We start from the raw sequence: 26,718 nt of genomic DNA, 5'->3' as shown, positions 1-26,718 counted from the left end.
ATGTTCAGTATTTTGTTGCATATCCTTTGCATGCAATGACTGCTTGAAGTCTGTGATTCATGGATATCACCAGTTGCTTGGTGTCTTCTCTGGTGATGCTCTGTCAGGCCTGTATTGCAGCCATCTTTAGCCTCTGCTTGTTTTGGGGGCTAGTCCCCTTCAGTTTACTCTTCAGCATATAAAAGGCATTCTGAAGGGTTCAGATCGGGTGATTGACTTGGCCACTCAAGAATTGATCATATTTTTAGCTTTGAAAAACTCTTTGCTTTAGCAGTATATTTGGGATCATTGTCGTTGTAGAATGAACTGCCGGCCAATGAGATTTGAGGCATTTGTTTGAACTTGAGCAGGTAGGATGTGTCTGTACACTTCAGAATTCATTATGCTACTACCATCAGCAGTTGTATCATCAATGACGATAAGTGAGCCAGTACCTTCAGCAGCCATACATGCCCAGGCCATAACACCCCCACCACTGTGTTCCAGAGATGAGGTGGTATGCTTTGGATCTTGGGCACTTCCTTCTCTCCTCCATACTTTGCTCTTGCCGTAACTCTGATATGTTAATCTTCGTCTCATCTGTCCACAAGACCTTTTTTCCAGAACTGTGGTGGCTCTTTTAAGTACTTCTTGCCAAACTGTAATCTGGCCATCCTATTTTTGCGGCTAACCAGTGGTTTGCATCTTGCAGTGTAGCCTCTGTATTTCTGTTCACAAAGTCTTCTGCAGACTGTGGTCATGGACAAATCCACACCTGATTCCTGAAGAGTGTTTTTCATCAGTTGTGGAGATCTTCCTTGGCCTGCCAGTCCCTTTGCGATTAGTAAGCTCATCAGTGCTCTCTTTTTTATTAATGATGTTCCAAACAGTTGATTTTGATAAGCCTAAGGTTTGGCTGATGTCTCTTAACAGTTTTATTCTTGGTTTTCAGTAACATAATGGCTTCTTTGACTTTCATTGGCACAACTTTGGTTCTCAGGTTGATAAACAGCAATAAAAGTTTCCAAAGGTGATGGAAAGACTAGGTGCTGAGAGCTCTCTTAAGGAGGCATTAAGGAGGCATTTAGACACAGCATTTGAGCAATTACAAACACTCTGAAGCCATGTGTCCCAAATATTATGGTGCCCTGAAATGGGGGGGGGGGGGGGGGGGGGGGGGGGGGGGGGGCTATGTATAAACCCAGCTGTAATCTCTACATGGTGAAACCAAATTGTATAAAAATACCCTTTAATAAAATCTGACAAATGTGCACTTTAACCACGTCATTTTTTTCTATTACAAATCTCAAATTGGGTAGTACAGAGGCAAATAAATAAACAATGGGTCTTTATCTCAAACATTATGGAAGGCACTGTATGTGGAGAACACAAATAGGTGATGTTTGGAGTTGGGACCCTTCTTCAGACAAGTTACCAGCACTTTGGGCCTTTATAAACCAACATCTTCAGTTCCTTGTTTTTTTAGTTTAAGAGATACAGCATGGAAACAGGCCCTTCAGCCCGTCAAATACACATTGACCATCGATCACCCACTCACACTAGTTCTATGTCACCCCACTTTTGCACCCACTCCGTACACGCTAGTGGTAATTGACAGCGATCAATTAATCTTCAAACCCTTACTTCCTTGGAACGTGGGAGGCACCCTGAGAAACCCACATCGTCACAGGGAGAATGCACACATTCTCCACATACACCCGATGTCAGGATCATTGGCGCTGTGAAGCAGGAGCTCTACTGTTGTGTCACTGTGCTTATATTATACTTAAATATTTGCACTAGATATGCTGGACAGTAAGCTGATGGTCCAGATAATTTATCAATGCAGAAATATGGTAAACCAGCACCTTTGAGTGTATTTTCATTTAGGAGTGCATTCACAAACACTCCTTCAAAATAAATTTAATCTAAATAGTGAATCTAAGTGAAGTCATTGAGAAAGTTACAGGAAAGTTCCAGTTTATTACCTGCCCAAGCAGTAATTAAAGATTTTTGAAGAAGATAATGTTTTGTTCAATATAAGTTGACATTAACCATTTTCTGTTATGTCTTGCATGACTAAATGTGGCAGACCCAGCACCATGGAAAGGAAGGCATGTCTGCAAGGATTTATTTGACCTCAACCAAATCAAATTGCTTAAGTTACAAGCTTTTAGCCAGCTATGTATCATTGTTTGTATGGGGTATGCCAACTACATATTGTAACAATTGTACATTGACAGGTATGTTTATGATATTAACTGGAACAATTCCAGTTGATCGCATGATTATAATTGCACTTACATGTGTGCCTGTTTTCCCTATTTTCAGATGTCAGCCAATTTAATACAAGGTTATTATGACAGATACATGCCCCGAATGAAAGAGTTGGAAGCATTTAACCTGGTAAGCTTTGGGGAATAGACATGAAAAGCTTTGTACTCATGAAACAAAGGAAACCTGCTCATTCCCCATAGAATTGCTGCTGCTAACAATGTTAACCTGGCCATACAGCTGAAACTATTTTTTTACTGATGGCAATATTTTATAACATGGTGTAAAATATCACCAAATTGTCAATAATCTAAATGAAGTAAATGAAATGCTTAATGCTCAGAAACGATCTTACATGGGGTCAAATAATATTTTTTTATCTGTTGAGTAGTTCAGTGCAAAATACGTCTTTTCTCAACGATGGATTTCAGTTACCAATTCAAATGGAAGTCCGCACTTTGAATCAGTCCATTCTTTTGAATGAAAGCTGTAGGGGCTGAAAGTCAAATGAATTTTGACAAAATCAATCTAATTTAAATTGAGACAGGGATGAGAGAAGTTGATGTATATGCAAAAGGAGAAAATGGGATTGCCTCTTCTATGACTCTATAAACAGGGGCAAATGGGACTAGCTGGGAAGGAGCATCTTGATTGGCATGGATGAGTGGGCAGAAGGGTCCGTTTCCATGCTGTATGACTCTGAATACCTTTCTCTCTGATGGGAATTCTGTGAGACCCTCTCTCACTGCTCTCCATCTGTGATCCCGAGGTTTAGGTTTTGATTTAATATTGTTATGTGCACTGAGGTGCAGTGAAAAGCTTTGTTTCCCATGCTATCAAATCGAATCAGATATTACTCTACATAAATACAATCAAGCCAAACTCAAGTACAATAGGCAGAGCGAAGAGGAAGATATAGAATGTAGAATATAGTTCTCAGCATTGTAGTGCACAAGTTCCAGAGACAAAATACAATGTTCGCATTGAGATAGAGGAGAATTAAACTGTACTCCAACTTATGGAAGGAACATTCAAAAGCCTGATAACAGAGGCCCTCCTGTTCGTCAACCACCTTCTCATCTAGACTTGCTACCACAGCCGCATGTTCTTCCTCAGCACCTTACCACCACCTGACCAATTGAGTTCCTCCAGCAGCCCGCTTTCTACCCAAGTTCCCAACTTGGAACATTGTCTATCCATTGCCCTCCACAGATGATACCTGACCTGCTGAGTCCAGCAGTATCTTTTTAATTTAAATTGTGCATGGGTCCATAGCTAAGTAGTTTCATTTTGACCATAATTATAAGAGGCTTTGGAATAAAGAATTGAATTGAATCCTTTATTTGTCATTCAGACCTTTCGGTCTGAACGAAATGCTGTTGCCTGCAGCCATACATGTAATAATAACAAAACACAATAAACACAAATTAACATCCACCACAGTGAGTTCACCAAACACCTCCTCACTGTGATGGAGGCAAAAGTCTTAGAGTTACTGTCTCTTCCCTCCTCTTCTCCCTCTGCGCCGAGGCGATACCCCACCGGGCGATGGCATCAGTCCCGCGGTTCAAGCTCCGCGGCCCGGGGGTAATCGAAGCTGCCCGCAGCTGTTGCAACGGGTGCTCCGGAAAACAGGCACCAGCCTGTGACCTGCGAGCTCCCGACATTGTCATCCACTGGCCCGCGGCCGAGCCCCGGATCCAGGTCGCCGCCGCCAGAACGCCGCCTCAGCCGCCGTAGCACCGTCTCCGCCCCGCACCGGGCCGCCCACAAGGCAGCGTCTCAGCCCCGCACCGGGCTGCCCCCACGAGAGCACCTTCCAGCCGGGAGCCGGTCCGCCCACAAGGCAGCGTCTCAGCCCCGCACCGGGCTGCTCACACGGGAGCGCCTTCCAGCCGGTAGCCGTGCCGCTCAGCTCCGCGCCGTCCGCCCTCACCGGAGCGCCGAGTCGTGCCGCTACCCGGACGTCGCCACAGCTCGAAGACGGCCAGCCTCGCGTTGGTGAGTCCTGGCTGGCTCTACCTCCGGACCCTCGAGGTCGGTCGCAGGTTGGAGGCCGCCAGCTCCGCCATTAGGCCTCAGCGCAGACGGGGGAAGAGAAGGGGGATACGACAAAAAGTCGCATTCCCCCGAAGGGAGAGACAGAAAGCTCTGTTTCACCCTCCCCCCACACACATAACACCACCTAATAACCAAAAAAATTACTAAACTAGACAAAAAAAACAACACAAAAAGTAAAAACAGACAGACTGCAGGCGAGCCGCAGCTGTATCACAGCGCCGCCACTTCCGGAGAAATTGTATTGGCGCTCTCCGGTGTACCAGCAATGAAAAAGTATTTTCCAAAACTGAGTGCTAAAAGTTGGGAAGTAAAAGAAGTATCTTAATCGGCAATACTGACATATATCACCATAACTAAAACAAAAACCAAGATTTAACAAGAAAATATTATTTTACTTTAGTAGACCTTGGAGAAAATTACAACTGCTGTGACAGTTGTCACTGTACAAACCTTGTGTTGTTGATGCATGGATTTCTAATGAAAGAGATTTAGGCTTGTGTCAGAAGAAAAGGCAGATATTAGTTTATACCGAAGATAGACCCAAAATGCTGGAATGACTCAGCGGGTCAGGCAGCATCTCTGGAGAAAAAGCATAGGTGATGTTTCGGGTTGGTAGAAAGGTTATCTTCGAGATTTAGGTTTGGCTTGCCTCAAATTTTTTAAAGTATAATCTTGAATAATTACATAAATTAAATATGAGTTTACTTTCACCTCATTGATTTCTTGACTCTTTTTAGTCAATGGGATTTCCTCTTTCCTTCTAAACTCATCCTCGTACAGCAAAGCTACTATCTCTGGTATCAATCCAGTGGATCTCATTGCATTTCCTCTGTGTCAAGTACATGCCTTCTTTGGGCTGTCTTTAAGGAAATTGCCAGTGCCAATGCAATAACACCTTTGAAATGATGATAAATCACTTCCAACGCCCCTCTGCAGTATTTTGTGTTCCAATATGTCTGATGCAACAAACGTATTAAAGACCTGGGTGCCATCAGAAAACAGTACTAAAATCCATATTGGTGCCTTAGAACTCTGTAAATACTATATTGGGAACACTTAAACAGTTGTGCTTCAATGCCTGACTGCACAGATTGTGTTTGCAATTTTGTTGGCTGCCACGCTAAAGTGTCCAACAAAGAGCAGACTGTGTCTTTTGGTACAACATATTGTGTCCTATATATTCCAAAATTGTGTTAATTATAGCAAGAAAAAGGAAGAGGTAATTTTCTCTTATGTGTTGGCATATTTATGCAGAGTGTACTAAATTAACTTTTACTGAGGTCTGTTTGATGCTGGAATACTTTGGAATTTCTAAATATTATATTGACATACGGATCTATGCCATATGAGTGAAAGTTGTGGATCTCATTAAAAATACATTCTATGTGCAATTAGATACAGCTGTTAAAATAGATTAATAATTAAAATGATTAAATTCATCATTCAGCTGAGGCATTTGAGGACTAGTTATTTAAGAACTTCTTAAACAGACATTTAAAACTTTTTCATGCATCTTTCTTTCAGCTGAAAGTAGCCTTAGCCCCTTGCATAGAAGGCTTAATACTTTTGGATCGGCTTTGTTACCTCAAGGAACAGGTACTTCTCTCTCTCTCACTGGGTGGTGAATATGGGTAATTCTCATGCTCATGATGTAATTTTAGAAAATGCAGTACCATATTTATTTCAATTGCTCTATATAACTTTGCACCCTTTAAGATGTATGGTTAACAGATGTTCTTTATAGTTGATATGGTTACATTTGTTTATCCAACTTACTTTTAAAAAACTGCCACTTAAAATGTAACTTTTAGACAGAAGACAGTCCTTTTGAAAGATAAACTTTGAATTGTCAAGGTTTAAACAACAAAATGGTGAAATTATAGTGCCTTAATTACAATAAATGATTTACACATGGTAAATTATGTAATTACAATATAGCTTCATCAATAAATAGTTGAATGTAAATATAGAAACATGTACTTAGTGGAAAATAGTAAGTGTTTTGTTGAAGGTTTTTTTTTAAATAACTTATTTCTAAAACTATCTTTTGCAGCAAAACGTGGCATGGTCAGCATTAGTCCAGCTCTTTGATCCTGTGAAGTCCCCAAGATGTTATGCGATAATTGGTATGAAGAAGTAGTCCAGTGCTCCAGTGTTTTGCTGTATAATTAAGATCTTTTGATCCTGTGCTTTTTCACTTTTCTATTTCTGTACTATTTAAACTCATGCTTTTAACATTCCTAAGCTTACTAATTTTACTTGGCATTCTTTAAACTGTTGATTACATTTTTCCTTTCGCTGGAAAACGTATGACAATTGAATAAACAGACGAAGCACGTTTCAGTGGCAAAGTCATTACAACATGTTACATTTCTTGGGAAGACTTCCACAAATATAGCGCAAATGTATTAAAAAATGATTGATTTTGGGGGTAAAAAATAAAGATTTTTTTTTATTGCATAGTTGTCGGTAAAATGTTTCCTTCAATCTGGGGCTAATTACATTTTCTTGTTTGAGATTGAATTTAGATTTACTTGCTTGCACTAATTTTTCCAGAGAATGTAGAATGATGATGGCTGTTAGAACTTACAGCTTTAGAGTGTTTTGGTTGGGACTGAGAAAAAAACATTCCAAGGTCTGTAGCAATACAGCAGAGCCAAAAGAACATAATACGACAATTATTGTTAGGAACAGAAGTAGGGCTGCAGGCCCTTCAAACCTGCTCTGTCTTTCATCAAGGTCATGGTGGAATTTTTACTTAAGACAATTTTCCTGTACTATCCACATATGCCTTTAACATCCAGAAATCTTTTTTTATCTGTAATGAAAATAAGGTTAATGACTGAATTTTCACAACTCTCTAGAGTGGAGATTTCCAAAGATTTACCTTTTGCATAGAATTTCTTACCTCTGTTCTATATGGCCGACACGTATTTTAAGACCATGAAACCCCTGGTTCCAGAGTCCCTAGCCCTGCATCTACCAGTTGAATCCTTTAAAAATATTGCATGTTTCAATTAAATCACCTCTTGTTTTTCAAAACTCATGCTGAATACTGACCTCATCAATATCAACCCATAGAGCAAAATTCCACATCGCAGAAAACAGTCTGTGGAATTTTTGTTGCACTTCTTCTAAAAAAACTATAATATTTTTTAATAAGAAGACTAAAATTATATACAATCCCTACATAGTTGCTATAAATCAATTTTTAGCCTATAATTAACCTCTCATAATAAAGGTAAGTGTACCGTTTGATTTCCTATTTATTTGCTGCACCTGTATGTTAGCTCTCAGTGGTTCGTGCACAAGGACTCGTTACTCTGAAAAAAGGTATTGTTTGGTTTTGCGACCAATGAGGGTGACCTCACATTTTTCCATATTATATTTGTTCTGTCACATTTCTGCCCAAACTTTTTGTTAGTCAATATCCATTTGAAACCTCTTTATATCCTCCTCCATACTCACAAGCCAACCAAGTTCTATTAGATTAGTTCCTGTGGTGTACACTGTGGAACACCTTTTCTTACCACGTCATCGGAATAAGTTCCATCTTCATACTCTTGGGTGTTGCAGACAGCTATCATACAAATTGACTCCTCCTCTAAGTCAGTGTCCTCTTTGTTGTCAATCACATGTGCACCAACAGTGCATTTTGTACATGCATACTCTCAATAAGTGACTTATTTTTCACAATCGAGCTACTTTTTCTGAGAAAATTGTTGGTGGTTACCACACCAATGGTAACATGATTGTATCGTAAAACAATTGTTTGAGGAGGGTGCTTCTGAGGAGTCAATGTTTATTGCTGAATGAAAAAGATCTCTTTTTTGGCACTTGTGTATCCTCCCAGTGCTGTGCAGATCATTTGAACAGCACCTCTAGTTGGGTTCAAATGTAACCCAACCTCGATGGCAGCCTCGCCAACCATCTGCCTGTCTTTTCATCTTTTTTTGTTATTTTTAATGTGTTTTAAATGTTTATGTGTTAATGTTCTCTGGTTTGTTTTATGTGGGGAGTGGGGTAGGGGTCGGGGGAAACTTTTTTTTCAATCTCTTACCTTGCCGGAGATACAATTGTTTTCCGGATCGTATCTCCGGTCCCTCTGTGGCCTAAGATCATGGAGCTGGAGGCCTTGCTCGAGAACAACTTTGAGCCCCACCGTGGGACCGTGGACTTACCACTGGAGCCTGCGATTCCTTGCCTGAGATCGACGCTCCAATTTCGAGATTGACTCTTCACCTCGAGGAGCTTGCAGTCTCGGGTAGAGACTGATGTGGGAAAGCTCCAAAGTCGCAAGAGGTTCGACCAGCCCTGACCCGGGGTCCGATTGCCTGGTGCGTGAGAGCTGAGACCCCCTCCCGATGCGGGAGCTTGATCGCCCCAATGCGGAGGGCCCGACTGCTGGTTACGGGAGCCAAGATCGTCCCGTCAACGGAAGGCTCGAGGCCACAGAACAAAGAAGGGAAGAGATTGAACTTTTCATTTCGGCTTCTATCACAGTGAGGAATGTGGAGGAGTCACTGTGGTGGATATGTTAAAATGTATTTTGTGTGTCTTGTTACTTTTTATTGGTATGACTGTATGGCAAATCAAATTCCTCATTTGTTGCAAAACATACTTGGCTAATAAAGTATGATTATGATTATTATGATTGTGATGGTGTGTTAATTCCATGATATGTTTAGAAGCAAGGTCCAAAGCCAGTGGCATATCCAAGCCTGATAAAAGTTGCATTCTATTGTCCATATTCATTTGACTAACCTGGATGAATATGCCATTGCTGCTTCAGACTTCAGCCCGTGTGTGGAGGACTGTGTACCAAAGAAGATGATACATGTATTCCCCAACAGGCAACGATGAATGGACCACTCCCAGATGAAGTCCAAATCTACTGCATTCAAGTCAAATGATCCAGAGGTTCCAGAAACCTATCTCCGACCTTTGAAGAAATCTATCTAAGATCTTTATGCACGTCAAAAGAGAATTCTGACCAAGCTGGGCTCCCGAGGCAACCTGTAGATTAAGGCTTTCAATTTTGTACTTTCAATGACCATTTTAAACTTCTAAATTATTATTTATCAACTCACCAACCAGGAGAAACGGTGTTTAACTTAGCAGAACACTTCATTTTGACAGTTATCAGATTTCCTCAAATTTTCTGTTCGAGAGTAAAGGTTCTCCAGTTCTCAACACAATGTTCATGTTCACAATGAAATCTTGTTTCTGCAATCTGCTGTACCTCTTTTATGGCCACAAAATACTCGCCAAAGTAAAGCACTAAACTGAACACCATTTCCTTGATATTTACTGGGAGCAATAAAGAAAGTGGTGGGTCGAACCTGTGTTTAGGAAATCAGTAGTGTAAGTAACTTTGATATCTTGGTTTAAACTACAGGACTTATTTTAGTTTTCAATGGAACAAATCCTGTTTCCTGTGGAGTCTGGGAGGGGAGACCAGTCTTTCTTGGATTCCCTAGCATTAAGTTGGAAATTTGTCTCCAATTCCAGGCGAGGTCATACTTCTTCTTCTTCTTTCGTGTCCATCTTGCTACAAATGTTGACCTCACTGTCATCGTCCGTCCTGAATAAGATGCAAGTTTCAGGCGACAATCAGTGGGAGCCATCACTTGTCGCAGTAGATGATGGTGGTGAAACTGGATACTTCCAGTTTCCAGCCCTGCAACGTGGACGCTTCTGCTATGGGGCCAGAGGTCAGATGAAGAAGGATCTGAGACTCCCTTCACACAAATTGGGATTCTTCACCCATGAAATAGAGAAGAGAATTTATTTTATTTGTTTTAAATAAGATCGGTCTTGTTTAATAATGTTCAAGTGATTTATTGGTTCCATTTTTATTTTTATTTTTTAAATATTTACATTTTTTTCTCGATTGCCAATCAGTTCTTAAATGTTACTGAATGTCAGAAAAGTTAAAAACTAAACTTACTTGATAGCTTTGACACAAATTAATGCTTTGCCTTGTCAGATGTGAGCCAGGAGTGAACCAAAACAATGGACTGAGGCCTTGCTAAACCTTGCTGAATGTCTGCAAGATCCAGAGGCTTAGCAATATTACACCTATGCATCGATACCAGGATAGTGTATCCGCAGAGAGGACATAGGCAGTGAGTACAAGCAGCAGGTTTCTCACCCTACAGCCTGAAACATTTAGAGGTGGGTTGCCTCTCCATGGCCGACTACCCAGGTGGGAAACGATAGTTGGGCATGTTAAAGATCATACAAGGAGGCTCGATTGCAGTGATTTGTAATAGAGAAAATCTAAGATCTCAGAAGGGGGTGAAAACTGTTGAACTTTGACTTAATGAATCAGGGATCAAAGAAGTAGATTCAGAAATTATGAAATGTCAATTGGTGAAATTATGAGATTGGGTAAGGCAGGTAACTTAGATCATGTGGGAATGGGGATTTGAAGATTTTAGGAGGTGAGAGAAGTTGGACATTGCCAAAGCATCACAGACTAGAGGATGCCTCTGCATCGCCCTCTCCGCCAGGATTGCAGCAAATGCATGTGCCTCGTGAATCTTGCCACCTTTCTCATTAGCTACAAAGCACTTTGGGAGGTCCTGAGGTTGTGAAAAGTTTTTTATCACGAACGCAGGTCATTTTTCATACCTGCCAGGAATTTCAGGCACCAGAAATCTGAAATGCCCTCCATGATTTAAAGTTAAATGTCCAGTTACAGTGATAACCATAATAGATAAGGTCATCTGCCTGGCATCCATGTCCACTAAAGCCTGAAAAGAGACAATTGGAATCATACTTCAGAACTTTTAAAGTATTACCTGCCCCATATTCAGGTTCAGCAATAAGCCCATTGTTTTTTGCTATTTATTTATAGATCTTGGATCCATTATTTTTTACAGCTTGATTGGGTACTTCTTTTATAATTTTTAAAGTATCTTAACCCCAAGGTCTGCCTGCATTTCAATCCTTTAGTCTAAATTCTATCTCCAATGATTTGCCAAACATGTGTAACCTTGCGTTCCAACTCATAAAATTGTCTCATTTTGTATCTCCTAAATTGGTGAAGCACTCAATTTCTGATTCTCTGCAATATATACAATTCAACACTTTTAATACTGTCTATGTTCTTTTGCCAAGCAACTTAAGAACTAAATCCTTTAAGAAGTGGTTAGAAGTTGGTTCAATTGTAATTATTTGTAACTTATTATCTCCAGGTGCCTCTATGTCTGAAACTGGCAAAGAGACAAAAACACACAAATTTTGCTTATATTTTGCATATATTGCTAGTTATTGTAAAGACGAGTCAGAGCGCACTATGTCTTCACTACTGTTTTATTACTAATCACACAACTAATACACATTACTGCCCTAGCTGTCCGTGGTCTGTCACCGGAGCTAGAGAGAGATCTAGAGGTGGGGAGGTTACAATTATACTGGTGATATGGGGAGTGGTTAGTAGTGGTGAGGTCACTATGTTAAAGGAACATGCACTAGTCTACATCCTTCCCCTTGGAAACAAAGCAGTACAGCAGTGACAGGGCGACCACGACTCATACGCTACAAGCAGTTAAACACACACACAGTCAGGCAACAGTTAAACAAATTCCCCGTAACGTACAGGCGGCTTGACCAACCGCCCGGAGTGGGTACGCAACTCGCCCTCCCCCTCCTCCGCAGGAACAACAGGAACAGGAGCGGGAGCGGGTGCACGAGCCGGAGATCGGGCAGGAGAGGGATGGAGCGGAGACCGGGGAGGGGAAACCGGCACAAAGGCGGGCAAACGAACAGGCGAGGGCGGACTGGCAGCAGGGGAGCGGGGCACAAAGAGCTGAGAGGGCAGAGTTCTGGGCATGCGAGGAGCGGTAGGCAGAGAGGAAGAAATCGGGGGGGCAAAAGGGGCAGCAGGAGGCGGAGCGGGCTCACTGACCAGCCGCAAATGCTGGCGGGATCGGCGGTAGATGGTACCCTCGTGGTCGACGAGGTAAGAGCGCGGCGAGCCGGCAGAGCTGACGACAACCGCCAGTCGGTAGTGTCCGGAGGGGGACTGCATCCGGACGACCTGACCAGGGAACAGACGCGGAAGGGGACGGCAGGACCTGTCGTGGGAGTGTTTTTGTATTTCTTGCTTTTGGGCAATGCGCTCCTGGACGGCAGCAGGGCGGAGGACAGAAGACACCAGGGACCGCTGGGACACAGGGATCGGAGGGCGCATGGTGCGGGACATGAGCCGCTGAGCAGGCGAGCCCAGGGCAGGGTCTCGGGAAATGTTGCGGAGGTTGAGGAGAACCAGGTAAAAATCCGACCGGGAAAGTCTGCAGTGCTCCAGCAGCTCCTTGGCACTGCGGACGGCGCGCTCAGCAAGGCCGTTGCTCTGCGGGTACTCGGGGCTGCTGGTGAAGTGACGAAAGTTCCAGGTTGCAGCGAAATCGCGGAACTCCGCACTTGAAAACTGGCTACCGTTGTCCGACTGCAAACTCACAGGGGAGCCAAAGGTTGCGAAGTGGCGGCGCAGCTTCCCAATGACAGCAGCAGATGTGAGGGAGGGCAGCTGGTCCACCTCGAACCAGCTGGAGTAGGAGTCCACAAGGACCAGGAAGTGCTTGCCACGCCACTCGAAGATGTCAGTGGCGACTGCCATCCATGGCAGATCGGGGGCAGGCTGTTGCAGAAGCGGCTGCCGTTGCTGATGGGGAGAGAGGCTATTGCAGGTGGAGCAGGCGGAGACCCTCTCCCCGATGTCCGGGGCCATGCCGGGCCAAGAGAACTGGCTCTGGGTCTGGGACAGAGTGGCCTCGACCCCGGGATGGCCGCTGTGGGCGGTTTGAAAGTAGTGGTCCCGCAGCGCAGCAGGCACCACAACCTTGTGGCCCTTCACCACCACTCCGTCGTGCAGCACAAGCTCATCCCGGACCAGGAAGTAGGGCACGGCACCGGCCGGCAAGGATGAGCGACGATCAGGCCAACCACGCCGGATGACGTCGGCAAGCTGTTACAGGGCAGGATCTTTGGCAGTGTGCTGGACCAGGGACTGCATCTGCTGTGAAGGCACAATATTAACGTTTAACACCATCAGGTCAGACGATTCGTACGGGTGTCGGGTTGTGGACGTCAGCGGTGCGCGGGACAGCGTGTCGACCACGAACATGTCCTTGCCATTGCGGTACACGACCCGAAACGTGAAGCACTGGAGCTGCAGCATCATTCGCTGCAAGCGGGATGAGGCGACGTGGATCGGTTTATTCATGATCGTGACCAGCGGCTGGTGATCGGTTTCGATAGTGAAGGTGTTGCCCAGGATGTAATCCTTAAACTTCGAGCAGGCAAACACCACGGCGAGGAGCTCTTTCTCGATCTGAGCATAACGCTGCTCAGCGGGGGTCATGGTGCGAGAAGCATAGGAGACAGGCAGCTGCAGGCCATCGTAGAGCTGCAGGCAGGCGGCACCAAGACCAAACCTCGAGGCGTCGCAGGTGAGGACAATTGGTCGCTGCAAGTCGAAGAACTTGAGAGTGGGGGTACTAACCAGCCTGGACTTCAGGATGTCAAACGCCTTCTGGTGCTTCGGGAACCAAGCCCAGGCAGTGTCCTTTTTGATCAGCTCCCTCGGGCGCAATCAGCTCGCTGAGGCCGGGAATGAACTTCCCCAGGTAGTTCACCATGCCCAGAAAGCGCTGCAGGCTGGGCACGTCGGCGGGTGCAGACATCCCAGAGACCGCAGCCGTCTTCTGCGGGTCAGCCTTCAGCCCCTCAGCTGTGAAGACGTGGCCCACGTACGTGACCTCTGGGACGCGGAAACGGCACTTCTTAGGGTTTAGCTTAAGGTTGATCTCACGAGCCCTGTCCAGGACTTGGCGGAGGTGGAGGTCGTGCTCAGCGACGTCCTTCCCGTATACCAGGGTGTAGTCGACTATGATAGCACACGGCAGACCGGCAAACAGCTGCTCCATGGTGCGCTGGAAGACCTCGCTGGCAGAATTGATCCCGAATGGCATGCGAAGGAAACGGAACCTGCCGAAGGGTGTGCTGAAGGTGGTCAGGTATGAGGAACGCTCATCCAGCGGTATCTGCCAGAAAGAGCTCTTGGCATCGAGGACTGAGAAGACAGTGGCCGGGCCAACCTGTGCAGCGACGTCCACCGTCCGCATGGGGTAGTGCGGGCGCTTGATGGCAAGGTTCAGGTCCTTGGGGTTTATACAAATGCGAAGCTCACTCTTATCCTTCTTTGCAGCAACAACCATGGTGGAGACCCACCGGGTGGGATCACTCACCTCCTTGAGGATGCCCACGGCCACCATGTGGCGCAGAGTCGACTCTACCTTGTCCTTGATAGCAAAGGAGATGCGGTGTGGCGGGCGGATCACAGGCTCGACACCTGGGTCGACAACGATCTTGTAATTGCAGGGCAGCTTGCCCAGCTCGTCGTCAAAACGATCAGGGTACTCACACAGGGGGTCCAGGAGGGTCCGCACCTGGTGCATATCGCGGTGAAAGGAGACCAAACCGAGGTCCTGGCACGCACGGGCGCCCAACAGCGTGATGTTCTCAGTGTCCAGCAGATAAAAAGTGAGGGGCCGAGAGGCCTTCAAAACCTTGCAGATAAGAGTTGCCTTCCCGACTGGTACGAGCTCGCCTCCCCCATAGGCATGTAGATGGGAGTTGTCGGGAGTGATCTTCTCACCAGACCTTATCTTTTTAAAGAGGCTCACTGACATAACATTGGCCACCGCCCCCGTGTCGATTTTCGCTGGGAAGGTCGACCCATTCACAGTAACACGCACCGAGGGATCCGTTATCAGCGCAGGTGCACCCAACAGTGAAAAAATGCTTGATTCATCATGGGAGGAACTGGTTTCAGAATCAGGGAGTTCGTCCGACTGGTACTGTGAACCGAGCGCGCTATCAGCCTCCGCAAGGTTGTTTAGCATTCTCCTGGGAGCAGGAACAGGCTTCCCACGGGAGCGACATGCGGCAGAAAAATGATTTAACTTTTTGCAGAAATTACAAGTCTTCCCCAGCGCGGGGCAAACATTAAACTGATGGGAAGTAAAGTTGCAGTTGGGGCAACGAAGCGGGCTGCCCCTCGAGGGGGCAGGGGAACCACGCTGGCGTGGCGGGCCATCGATCTGCCGGCGGCCAGCGACAATGGCAACGTTAATGTCCTGAGCTGCAGGCGATACCATGGAGGCGACAGCCGCCGCCATGCGAGAGGCGTGCAGAGCCTCGGTCAAAGTCAGATCGGGCTTCCTTAGAAGTTCAGCCCGCAGTTTCTCGTCCTGGAGACCGAACACCAGGAAATCCCGGGTCATTTGATCGGGGGTCAGCGCGTCCAGGCGGCATCGCCGTGCCAGATGCCGTAGCGCGGCAATGTAGGTGTCAATGTGCTCACCGGGGCTCTGGCGCCTAGTGAAAAACTTAAATCGCTCTAGAATGCAGTTGGTGGGAATGTCGTACAGACCGGTGAACTTAGCCAAAAGACATACCGGGTCCCGAGCATCCTCACCAGCAGCGTATTCAAATGACTCCGATCGTTCCAGGGCCTCCCGGCCAGCCAAGTTGAGGAGTAGGTGTGAATGCGTCGCAGGGGTGGCATCAGGATGGGCAATCGCAATGTAGTGCTCAAAGTCGCGTCGGAAGACAGCCCACCGATGGGCAATGTCGGAGTCGAAAACCAGCATATCAGGCTTGCGACAAGAGTTGGCCATGGTAAAGACACGGGAGAGAAACAATGAAGGGTAGGGAACTGGTCGAAAAGTAAATAAAACCCGATAAACAGGAGGCACAAGGTAATGACACCATGTAAAGACTAGTCAGAGCGCACTATGTCTTCACTAATTCTAAAGATATTAGGAAATAAATTGCATATGTGCGTGAGAGAGAATTGTTGAGAAGAAAAGGAGGCGGTGTTTAAGATAATGAATAATGGAAATGCTGACAAACTTCTGTACAATTAACATCCTGTGGTCATCTTACAAATGATGGTCCCAACTGCCAATTTAACAATGATTTTAGTTAGGTTTAGGATTGGTAGAATTCCACTAAACTATTAACTAATTCCGATATTTGCTCAGAATGGACCTGGATCTTGTGATTATCTTGTGGGATAATAACGTACAAAACCTAATCCAATTTGTTTGCTGTTTGAGCTGAGGCATTAATGTTTTTAATTCATTAAAGACTTGGTTCCCATCTCTATTACTTTTTTTATTCTTTTATGTTTATATGATCATCTTGTTTCCTTTGTTTATTTAATGACACTCACATACAGTGAATTCAGAAAGTATTCAGGCCCCTTCACTTTTTTCACATTTTGTTACGTTACAGCCTTATTCTAAAATTTATTAAATTCATTTTGTTTTATCATCTATCTATACACAATACTGCATAATAAAAAAGTGAAAACAGGTGTTTTTAAATTTTTGTAAAGTAATTTAAAAGAAATAACTGAAATATCACATTTACATAAGTATTCAGAACCTTTACTCAGTACTTTGTTGAGGCACCTTTGGCAGCGATTACAGCCTCAATTCTTCTTGGGTATGATTCTACAAGCTTGGCACACCTGTATTTGGGTAATTGCTTTTCTCTGCAGATCCTCTCAAGCTCTGTCAGGTTGGATGGGGAGCGTCGATGCACAGCTATTTTCAGGTCCCTCCAGAGATATTCGATCGGGTTCAAGTCCAGGCTCTGGCTGGGCCACTCAAGGACATTCACACACTTGTCACAAAGCCACTCCTGCATTGTCTTGGCTGTGTGCTTAGGGTCATTGTCCTGTTGGAAGGTGAACCTCTGCGCCTGTCTGAGGTCCTGAACACTGGAACAGTTTTTCATCAAGGATCTCTCTGTACTTTGCTCCATTCATCTTTCCCTCGATCCTGACTAGTCTCCCAGTTCCTGACGCTGAAAAACATCCCCACAGCAAGATGCTGCCATTGCCATGCATCACCGTAGATATGGTATTGGCCAGCTGATGAACGGTGCCTGGTTTCCTCCAGACGTGACACTTGGCATTCAGGCCAAAGAGTTCAATCTCGGTTTCATCAGACCAGAGAATGTTGTTTAGGTGCCTTTTGGCAAACTTCAAGCGGTCTGTCATGTGCCTTTTACTGAGGGGTGGCTTCTGTCTGGCCACTCTACCATAAAGGCCTGATTAGTGGAGTGCTGCAGATATAGTTGTCCTTCTGGAAGGTTCTCCCATCTCCACAGAGGAACTCTGGAGCTCTGTCAGAGTGACCATCGGGTTCTTGGTCACCTCCCTGACCAAGGCCCTTCTCCCCCGATTGCTCATTTTGGTCGGGCGGCCAGCTCTATGAAGAGCCCGGTGGTTTCAAAGTTCTTCCATTTAAGAATGACAGAGGCCACTGTGCTCTTCGAGAACTGCAATGCTGCAGAAATTGTTTTATACCCTTCCCCATATCTGTGTCTCGACACAATCCTGTCTCTGAGGTCTACGGACAATTCCTTCGTCTTCATGGCTTGGTTTTTGTTCTGACATGCACTATCAACTGTGGGACCTTATATAGACGGGCGTGTGCCTTTCCAAATCATGTACAATCAATTTAATTTACCACTTGTATACTCCAAACAAGTTGTAGAAACATCTCAAGAATAATCAATGGATGCACTGAAGCTCAATTTTGAGTGTCATAGCAAAGGGTCTGATACTTGTGTAAATGTGATATTTCAGTTATTTTTAATTCCTTTGGCAACATTTCTAAACACCTGTTTTTGCTTCTTCATTCTGGGGTATTGTGTGTAGATTGATGATAAAAAAAAATGTTTAATCCATTTTAAAATAAGACTGTAACGTAACAAAATCTGGAGAAAGTGAAGGGGTCTGAATACTTTTTTAATGCACTGTAAGTGAGAAAATAGTGGCCCAAATTATTTTCAGTTGAGGCAGGTTCACTTGCAGCTCCTGCAACCTCATCTACTGTATCCGCTGTTCCAGGTGTAGACTCCTGTATATCGGCCAGACCAAGCGCAGGCTCGGCAATCGTTTCGCTGAACACCTCCATTCCATCCGCCCAAACCTACCTGATCTCCTGGTTGCTCAACACTTTAACTCCCCCTCCCATTCCCACACTGACCTTTCTGTCCTGGGCCTCCTCCATTGTCAGAGCGAGGCCCAGCGCAAATTGGCCAGTGGTGTGAACATTGACCTCTCTCACTTCAAGTAGCCCTTGCTATCCCTCCCCATCCCCTCCCCCTTCCCAGTTCTCCTGTCACCGACTACATTTTATCTTTGTACCGCACACTCCCCCAACATCAGTCTGACGAAGGGTCTCAATAGACAAAAGGTGCAGGAGTTGGCCTTTCGGCCCTTCGAGCCAGCACCACCATTCAATATGATCATGGCTGATCATCCCCAATCAGTACCCCGTTCCTGCCTTCTCCCCAAATCCCCTGACTCTGCTATTTTTAAGAGCCCTATCTAGTTCTCTCTTGAAAGCATCCAGAGAACCTGCCTCCACCACCCTCTGAGGCAGAGAATTCCACACTCACCACTGTCTGTGAGAAAAAGTGTTTCCTCGTCTCCGTTCTAAATGGCTTACTTCTGATTCTTAAACTTAAAGAAGAAGAACTCGAGAACTCAAGTTTAAGAACTAAATAACTCAACCCAAAACGTCACCCATTCCTTCTCTCCTGAGATGCTGCCTGCCCCGCTGAGTTACTCCAGCATTGTGTGTCTATCTTCGATTTAAACCAGCATCGGCAGTTCTTTCCTGCCCAAATTTGATGTTCACTCCCAGCTATAGGGCAGGACATAAGGCAATCTGAGCTTTCTACAGAATGCAGATGCGCCTATTATAAGGTAGCAGGATGCTGTGAAAGGACAGATAGTAATTTTGAAAATAAATATTTGTTAATTGCTCATCAGCTCATTGTGGTAGATTGAAGGCACAAGGTTAACAATCTATCTTCTGGTGCTGAAAATTCAGAAGCTCTGCAACAAAAGCTGCATATCTTCTTTGGTTTATTTGCAGACAATTAGATTAGATTAGATTCCTTTATTGTCATTCAGACCTTTCGGTCTGAACGAAATTATGTTGCCTGCAGTCATACACAGAATCAATAATAACAAAACATACAATAAACACAAATTAAACATCCACCACAGTGAGTTCACCAAGCACATCCTCACTGTGATGGAGGCAAAGTCTTAGTCTTAATGTCTTCCACTCTGCCAGGTATACGTCTTGAGAGCCGGCAATGCAAGGTGTGATTTTTTGTTTTTGTTTCAGCTACTGGTTGTTAGAGGATGCTTGCTGTCTGACAGAGAACAGTTGCTAAAGGCTTCCAGGACGCACACTCTGAAGATGTCTGTCAGGTTTTAAGTATTGTCAGAGGAAAGATGTCAACATCCCAAAGGCCAAGGAAAAATTCACAAGTTGTTACTGGATTGAAATGTGAAAATTATAATGTGACAATTAATTTACTAAAATTGGCAGTGGTCTTCGACAGCCTCTCCTGCAGTTCAGTCTCACATGGGTTGTGTTCTGACTTTCCCCTTAGCTGCCTCCCCTGATTGTTGAATTTATTGCCAAAAATGACCCTCAAACCAATCACCAATTCAGCTATACTCACCAACTCACTTGCCCAACAGACGGCTAGATTAACTTATAACTCAGGCGCTAAGCCCAAAATACTTCTCAATTTGTTTAGGTATTTTACTCATTTTCAGGGGATGTTTAGTTGAATTATTAAATAACGCTTTAAATAACAATAAATAATTCAATTACTTTATCAAAGTGATGCATGGCAAACCAAGGCCTGTTCTTTGCATAACATCCCTGTTCCAACAATAACTTCTGAAAATAATGTTTATAATTTGTATGCCTTCCAGAGGCAGACTTGCACGGCCAAGACAGAACAAATACTGTCGATCACAAATAAGAATGTATGTCTTTCAGTATTTATTTCTGGGCTGAATAAAAGATCATCAGTTTTTTCACGCTGTGTGATTAAATCTTGAAGGAAAATTTCAACTGAACAAGGTGAATAAAACTTGTATATCTGTCTCTTATAATGATAACCGTATATTAATTATAATACACAGTGAAATATTCATGTTTTTACAGGCATAATTAGCCTGATTTATGGTTGTTTAAGGATCTGCTGTGAAGATAATCCATCTAATACAGAAACGAGGCTGAGTAAACATTTTTGACCATCATTTTCTTACGTTTACTTGTTACATCTGTTTATGAGTATAAACATTAATGAATTTTCGTGGTCTTCAGTATTATACTATAAACTAAAATACTGTAATTATTTTTAAAGATTTGCTGAACAGGCTTTCAGATATGTTATTAAAGGTAACCCATATTTAAAAGGTCAGAAGTGTGTGAATATCCTTTAAATAAATTCAGTACAAATCATGAACTGTATGTTGCAACAGTAAATTACATTTTGTTACACTGTTAATCCAGGTCAGTTAATGATTATTTCAGGTTGCAACAAAAGGGATCTATGCAAAGCTATTAACAAGTCCACTAAATATAGTGTAGAGAGGAAATTAATCCAACAGATATCCTGCAGGATGCACATACTTTAAACCTGCACAAGCATTGATGTTGGAGTAATTAGATTTTGTAATTGGATGGTTGAAATATTTTTACTTGGGGAAAGAAAGTAAAACTTGAATATATATAACACTTTTAACGATTGGAGAACATCACAAAGCACTCCAGAGCTTATAAAAAACTTTAAGTTATTGCAGTGTTGGTAGCATTGTAACAATTTATTAAACTAGTAATCCAGATGACTAAATTAATGATTCAGAGAAAGGTTAAAACCCACTTTTTAAGAAAATCAAATACATATCCAGGGGCAGTTGTCCATGCAAAGAAAAGCCTATTTGCAAATATTCAGGGACTTTTGCTGAAATTGCATAGAGCTGCAGTCTAATAGTCATCTATCACTCTATCTCTATCTATCTCTATCTCCCCATCTCTCTATCTCTGTCTATACATGACTAAATCTCTGATCTTGTTATCTTCCGGTTTGGCGGTCTTTCTATTTGCGCAAAGACGGTTCTCGATAGCGCTACGACTTTTCGCCAGTTCACTCACCGTTCTCCTGGGCTGCGAGTGCACCAAGTTTCATTCCGATCGGTTGAACGTCGTAAAAGTTAGCAAGGTTTAAAAATCTTTAAAAACCGTGCGTGCGCAGATCGATCTCTTCTCCAGCCAGTCAGTGCCGCAGCGGATTAGTCTTCCCCGTCACTCCCCGAGACGGTCCGCCCCTTCCTGCGCCAGCCATCGCGTCTTTAGTGGAGCTGAGGGTGGCCGGCGGAGGTTTCCAACCGGACTTTCGGAGGGACCCGAAGCAGCCCAGCCCCAAGCAGCCCCGCCCCAAGCAGCAGCCCCACCCCAAGCAGCAGCCCAGCCCCAAACAGCAGCCCAGCGTCGGAGACCCGACCCAGCCCAGCCCAGAGTCGGTGACCAAGCCCAGCCCAGAGTCAGAGATGTCGCCAAACGGAAAGTGGAGACTCTGATCCCGGCAGAGAACGAACAGCGACCAGCACTCGCTGTGAGTCCCTTCGCACCGCCAATTCCAGCCACTACCCCTCTGGTCCCCCTCGCTGGCTCCTCCCCCGTGATGTCCCCCCTCTCCCCCATGGCTCTTCCCCGTCTTTTCTCTGAGCTCACTCCCCCCCTTTGCCCACGCACCCCTCTCCCCCACACAATCACCCCGCCCACACATCCCTCCCCCCCACAAGCCCCCCTGCCCACACACACACCCCCCGCCCACACACACACACCCCCCCCCCGCCCCCACAAACCCCCTCCCCCCAAAAAACCACCCCCACATGCCCCCCACACACCCCTCCACCCACCCCACCAGCCCACACCCTCCTCCCCCACAACCCCCCCTCCCCCACAACCGCCCCTCTCCCACAACCTCCCCTCTCCCACAAACCCCCCTCCCCCACAACCCCACCACACACCCCTCCCCCCCGCTCACATACCCCTCCCCCCACAACCCCTCTGCCCGCACACCCCCCTGCCCATACACACACCCCCCCGCCCACACATACACCCTCCCCCACACACACCTCCTCCCACATCCCTCCTCCCCATCCAACACCCCTCCCGCACACATAGACACCTCACCCCTCCCCCACACCCCCCCTCCCCCACACCACCCTCTCCTCCCCCTCCTACAACTCACTATCCACACACACCCCTCCTCCCCTCCCACCCCACACGCCCCTCTGCCACACACCCCACTTCCTTCCCCCCTCCCACACATGAAGAGGAGGTGGAGGGAGTGCTTGGGGATGAGGGCAAATGAGCATGCCTGCGCATTAAAGGGCTATGCGTGAGTGGTGGAGAATTGGGGGAACGCATTGGGGGAACGGGTTGCGTTGTGGGAACGGGTGAGTGGTGGAATATTGCATTGAAGAATGGGCTGCGTGGAGGCCTGGTCCCCCACGCAGCCCATTCTTCAACCCAACGGGTCCCACTTAGTCCAGTCTATATTACTAAAAGTCTGTTCTTGACCGGTTTTGGCTTTCTGTGCTGCGATTTCCGAGAGTATGCCGCGACCTACGGCCGTCATTTTTGGCCACCTCGCTTAGAGCCCCACTCCGCCGTATGTGTGCCGAGGATTTTTCCCGTCGATGAAAATTGACAGAGATATTAATGTTTTTACAAAATTCCCCATTCTCTCTGCTGCCCCTGCTGGAGGGAGGGGGAGGGACTATAAAACCAGGAAGTAGTGTGCCTCAATCAGTCTCTGCAAGTGGTGTGCCTCAATCAGAGCTCTGAATGACACTGACAAATGTCTACAGCACTGTGAGTACCCTTAATTTGGTTTGAAAATGAAAATATGGTTAGAGGTAAAAAAGCACTGCCTGCAAATGGTTGTTTGGGTTGAAGTAAAAAGGCACTCTCTCTCCCCCCCTCCCTCTCCTCTCCCCCCCCCCCCCCTCTCCTCCTCTCCCCCCCCCCCCCCCCCTCTCCTCCCTCTCCTCTCCCCCCCCTCTCCTCTCCCCCCTCTCCTCTCCCCCCTCTCCTCCTCTCCCCCCCCTCTCCTCCCCCCCTCTCCTCCCCCGCCTCTCCCCCCCCTCTCCTCCTCTCCCTCCCTCTCCTCCTCCCCCCTCTCCTCTTCCCTCTCCTCTTCCCCCCCTCTCCTCTTCTCCCCCCCCCTCTCCTCCTCTCCCCCCCCTCTCCTCCTCTCCCCCCCTCTCCTCCTCTCCCCCCCCCTCTCCCCCCCCCTGAAGGCGAAGGAAAATGTTTCTTTCAGCTATAGATGCAATACTACTTGAAAAAGGCATTAAACATAGGCACAGAAATACTGCCAGTGGAAACTTCAATATTCATCAGTGGCTTGGCAGCACTACTGCTGACAAAGTTAACTTGATCGCTTCCAACTGAAATCAATAAAAGACTGAACATCAACACATCAAGAGCTCTAAAAACGTACTACAGCACAAGCCATGCATTTATTCAGCACCATTATAATGTAAGTATCCAACCGATAAAAATGTGGGTAAATGCCTGCGTGTGTTCTACCATTAAAAGTCGGGAAATCCAAGTGGCCAGTTTGACACCAACAGTCCTCTTAACCTCCAATGGACAGATAACAAGCAATGCTTAATTTCAGACTTCTTGGCAGAAGTTTGGCTTCCACCAAGTTTACTTAGCTCCAAACTCCTTTGCAGTCTTGGTCTACATATGGGCAAAGCTACGAATTTCTCAATTGGTATCAAGTCTGTATTTGAATGAACTGTAAGGAACCAAGTAAAAGAAAAGAACAGGTAGCATGAAAAATATTGTGTGTGACAAATCATTTTGCCCCAGGACATTGCTGGATGAATTCTCCAGGACCTGGTCATGACCTAGACTGAGTTCACGCTTACCATCAACAGTTTGGGATGGAAAATAAAAGCCAATATTGTCAGCAATAACCATATCCCATAAACAAAGTAATGCACATGCCAATTCTGCATAAATTATCACCAGTAGTGACACAAGCGACTGCAGATGCTGGAATCAAAGCAAAAACAAACTTCTGGAGGAGCACAGCATCTGTGGGTAAGGGGAATAGTCAACATTTCAGATCAAGACTGAGAGTGCTTTGGACTGATCTTACAGCTCCACTCTTAGTCCTGATGAAGGGTCACAACCCAAAACACCAACAATTATTTTTAACTGCCTCCCAAGATATTGCTCTACCCATTAGGTTACTCTAACAGCATTGTGATAATGATCAAGTAATCAGAGGCTTAAGGGCCTGTCCCACTTTCACGACCTAATTCTCGACCTCTGCCGAGTTTCCCCTTGACTCATACGCGCAGCATGGTCGTCATGAGGTCGTAGGTAGGTCGTGATGCTAGTCGTAGGTACTCGTGGCATTAAGTAGGTCGGGGCGTTTTTCTAACCTGATGAAAAATGTCCACGAGTAAAAAAGGTTGTGAATTAGGTCGTGAAAGTGGGACAGGCCCTTAAGAGTTCTGTACCAGCCACCTAATTTTCACACTCCCAAACGCATTCTTATCTACATAGTAGGTCAGGAGGAGGTTGGAATATGTTCACTTGCCTGAATGAGTCCAGATTCACTAATACTGAACTATCTTTAATTGGAATTTACTGGATTTTAGCTTGCACAGTGCTTTATCCTCTATCTGTACATTGTACGACTTGATTGTAATCATGTATAGCCTTTTCGTTTAAATGAAATAGCACGCAACTAAAATAATTTCTCTGTACCTCGGTACATGTGATAATAATAAAGTAAACTATGAATGTTTTAAGGATCAACTATAAAGCAGCATGCTAATTGGAAAATGCAGAGCAAGGGAGGCTGAGGGGAGCAAGCTGAACATGTCAACTTCAAGATGACTCAGGTATCAAAATAATTAGATGTCCTTTTGCTGAGGTTAATTTGGGTAGAGCACATTCATTATAAAACAAATGACCGAAGACTCAGTACTAAAATAGGGCCCCTCATTAGCTACCCTCTAATCTTCTGGCACCTCATGTGTGTCTAATGGCCATCATAGCCAGGGCTCTTGCAAATTCTTATCTGCTTCATACATTGTCCTTGGATCAAGCCTGGGAGATATATCTATCTTCATATATTTGAGGACATCGAGCACCTCCTCAGCTTTATACAGAGTGTCCACAAATCATCGCCATTCATTTTTGCTAAGTTCCCTTGTCTTCACGTCAAGAAGATGGTTCAGGCTGGGTATCAAAAAAAAAAAGCCTTTGGACTCCATTTGGGTTCATATTGACCACAGTCATGTCAGGCTTTTATTTTATACCCAAATAAATCTCTACCTCCAGATATGTACAACATTTTAAAATAATTTTGGAATGCTAGATGCAGGTTTCTTATCAGTGAACCACGGATGCTTTGCAGTTCTCAGCTTATATAACTTTTACCAGTGTGTTTTATAATATTTGAAAAGATCAGCTTCAATCAGAAACTTTGGCATTGAATTTCAAAATGAGGTTAAATCGATATGAATACTTTTATTATTTTCTGACTCAAAGGTCATTGCTATCTGACAAAGGCAGACGGGAAGGTTAGCTTTTCACTAATGGAGCAGGGATTTCTCATTAAAAATGCAGCACAGTAAAGTAGCTCATAAGTGTGTAGTTGGCTCTGAAATCAGCATTGATTCGTAGGAGTCACTGGTAATTTTAAGAGCTATAGTAAGGGTTATTTAATCCCATTTTATTTTCCTAACATTTTCATCAGCTCCCCTAAAAGTTCTACCACTCACCTACATATGGGTGGGAAGGGTGGGGGTGGGGTTTACAGTGACCATTTAGTCTACTGACTTGTACACCTTTAGGATGTGAAGGGAAACCTGAAAACCCAGAGGAAACCCACACCATCACGAGGAGTATGTGCAAACTCCAGACGGACTGCAAGAAATTAGGCTCAAGCCCAAGTTCTTGGAGCTTCATTAGCTGTGCACTAAAATACCAAAGGAGATTTTAACCTAACTCTGATTTTCAAAGTTATCCACACACATTATTCAAAGTGAATACCATGTGTTCATGTAAAGGCATTGTGCTGTGAGATCACCATAATGGCTAAAGCTACAGTTTAATGTCTGAAGAAATTGTTGTGACAGATTTTCAAGTTTATCTACCATTATAAACACTATATAATTTTTAAGGTATACAAAAAAGCTGGAGAAACTCAGCGGGTGAGGCAGCATCTATGGAGCGAAGGAATAGACGACGTTTGGGTCGAGACCCTTATTCAGACTGATTAGACTATATGGTAGTTAACAGTAGCTAGAAAAATAAAAGGAGTGACATTAATTGGAACCTGTGAGTATCTAATAGATAATGGTTTATGAAGTGGATATGCTACTAAGTGGATGGAGCCAAGTATTTTGATCATCCCTACAGAATATCAGTGCAGCTTTCCTGACAACCAGGAATGACA

The 26,718-nt window shown here is 44.9% G+C and overlaps 1 protein-coding gene across 2 annotated transcripts in view; it reads left to right on the top strand.

Annotated features, from left to right (window-relative positions):
* mettl25 (methyltransferase like 25) overlaps positions 1 to 20,643 on the top strand; it is a 112,095-nt gene extending 91,452 nt beyond the window's left edge. The window contains exons 9-13 of one of the 2 annotated variants that reach the window (XR_004414884.1): positions 2,311 to 2,385; positions 5,839 to 5,910; positions 6,368 to 6,440; positions 10,304 to 10,442; positions 19,545 to 20,643. Coding sequence is in view for 1 of the 2 variants with exons in the window: in XM_033038203.1 (XP_032894094.1) it covers positions 2,311 to 2,385; positions 5,839 to 5,910; positions 6,368 to 6,440; positions 19,545 to 19,558 (234 nt within the window). In the remaining variant the exon portion in view is untranslated. The remainder of the gene's footprint in view (positions 1 to 2,310; positions 2,386 to 5,838; positions 5,911 to 6,367; positions 6,441 to 10,303; positions 10,443 to 19,544) is intronic. The other variant, XM_033038203.1, reaches the window with a different exon arrangement.
* Positions 20,644 to 26,718: the final 6,075 nt, after the last annotated feature.

The sequence above is a fragment of the Amblyraja radiata genome, chromosome 19 (genome assembly GCF_010909765.2).
Source record: "Amblyraja radiata isolate CabotCenter1 chromosome 19, sAmbRad1.1.pri, whole genome shotgun sequence".
Lineage (NCBI taxonomy): Eukaryota > Metazoa > Chordata > Chondrichthyes > Rajiformes > Rajidae > Amblyraja > Amblyraja radiata.
Note: the sequence above shows the minus strand (reverse complement) of the source record. Positions and strands in the feature narration are given on the sequence as shown.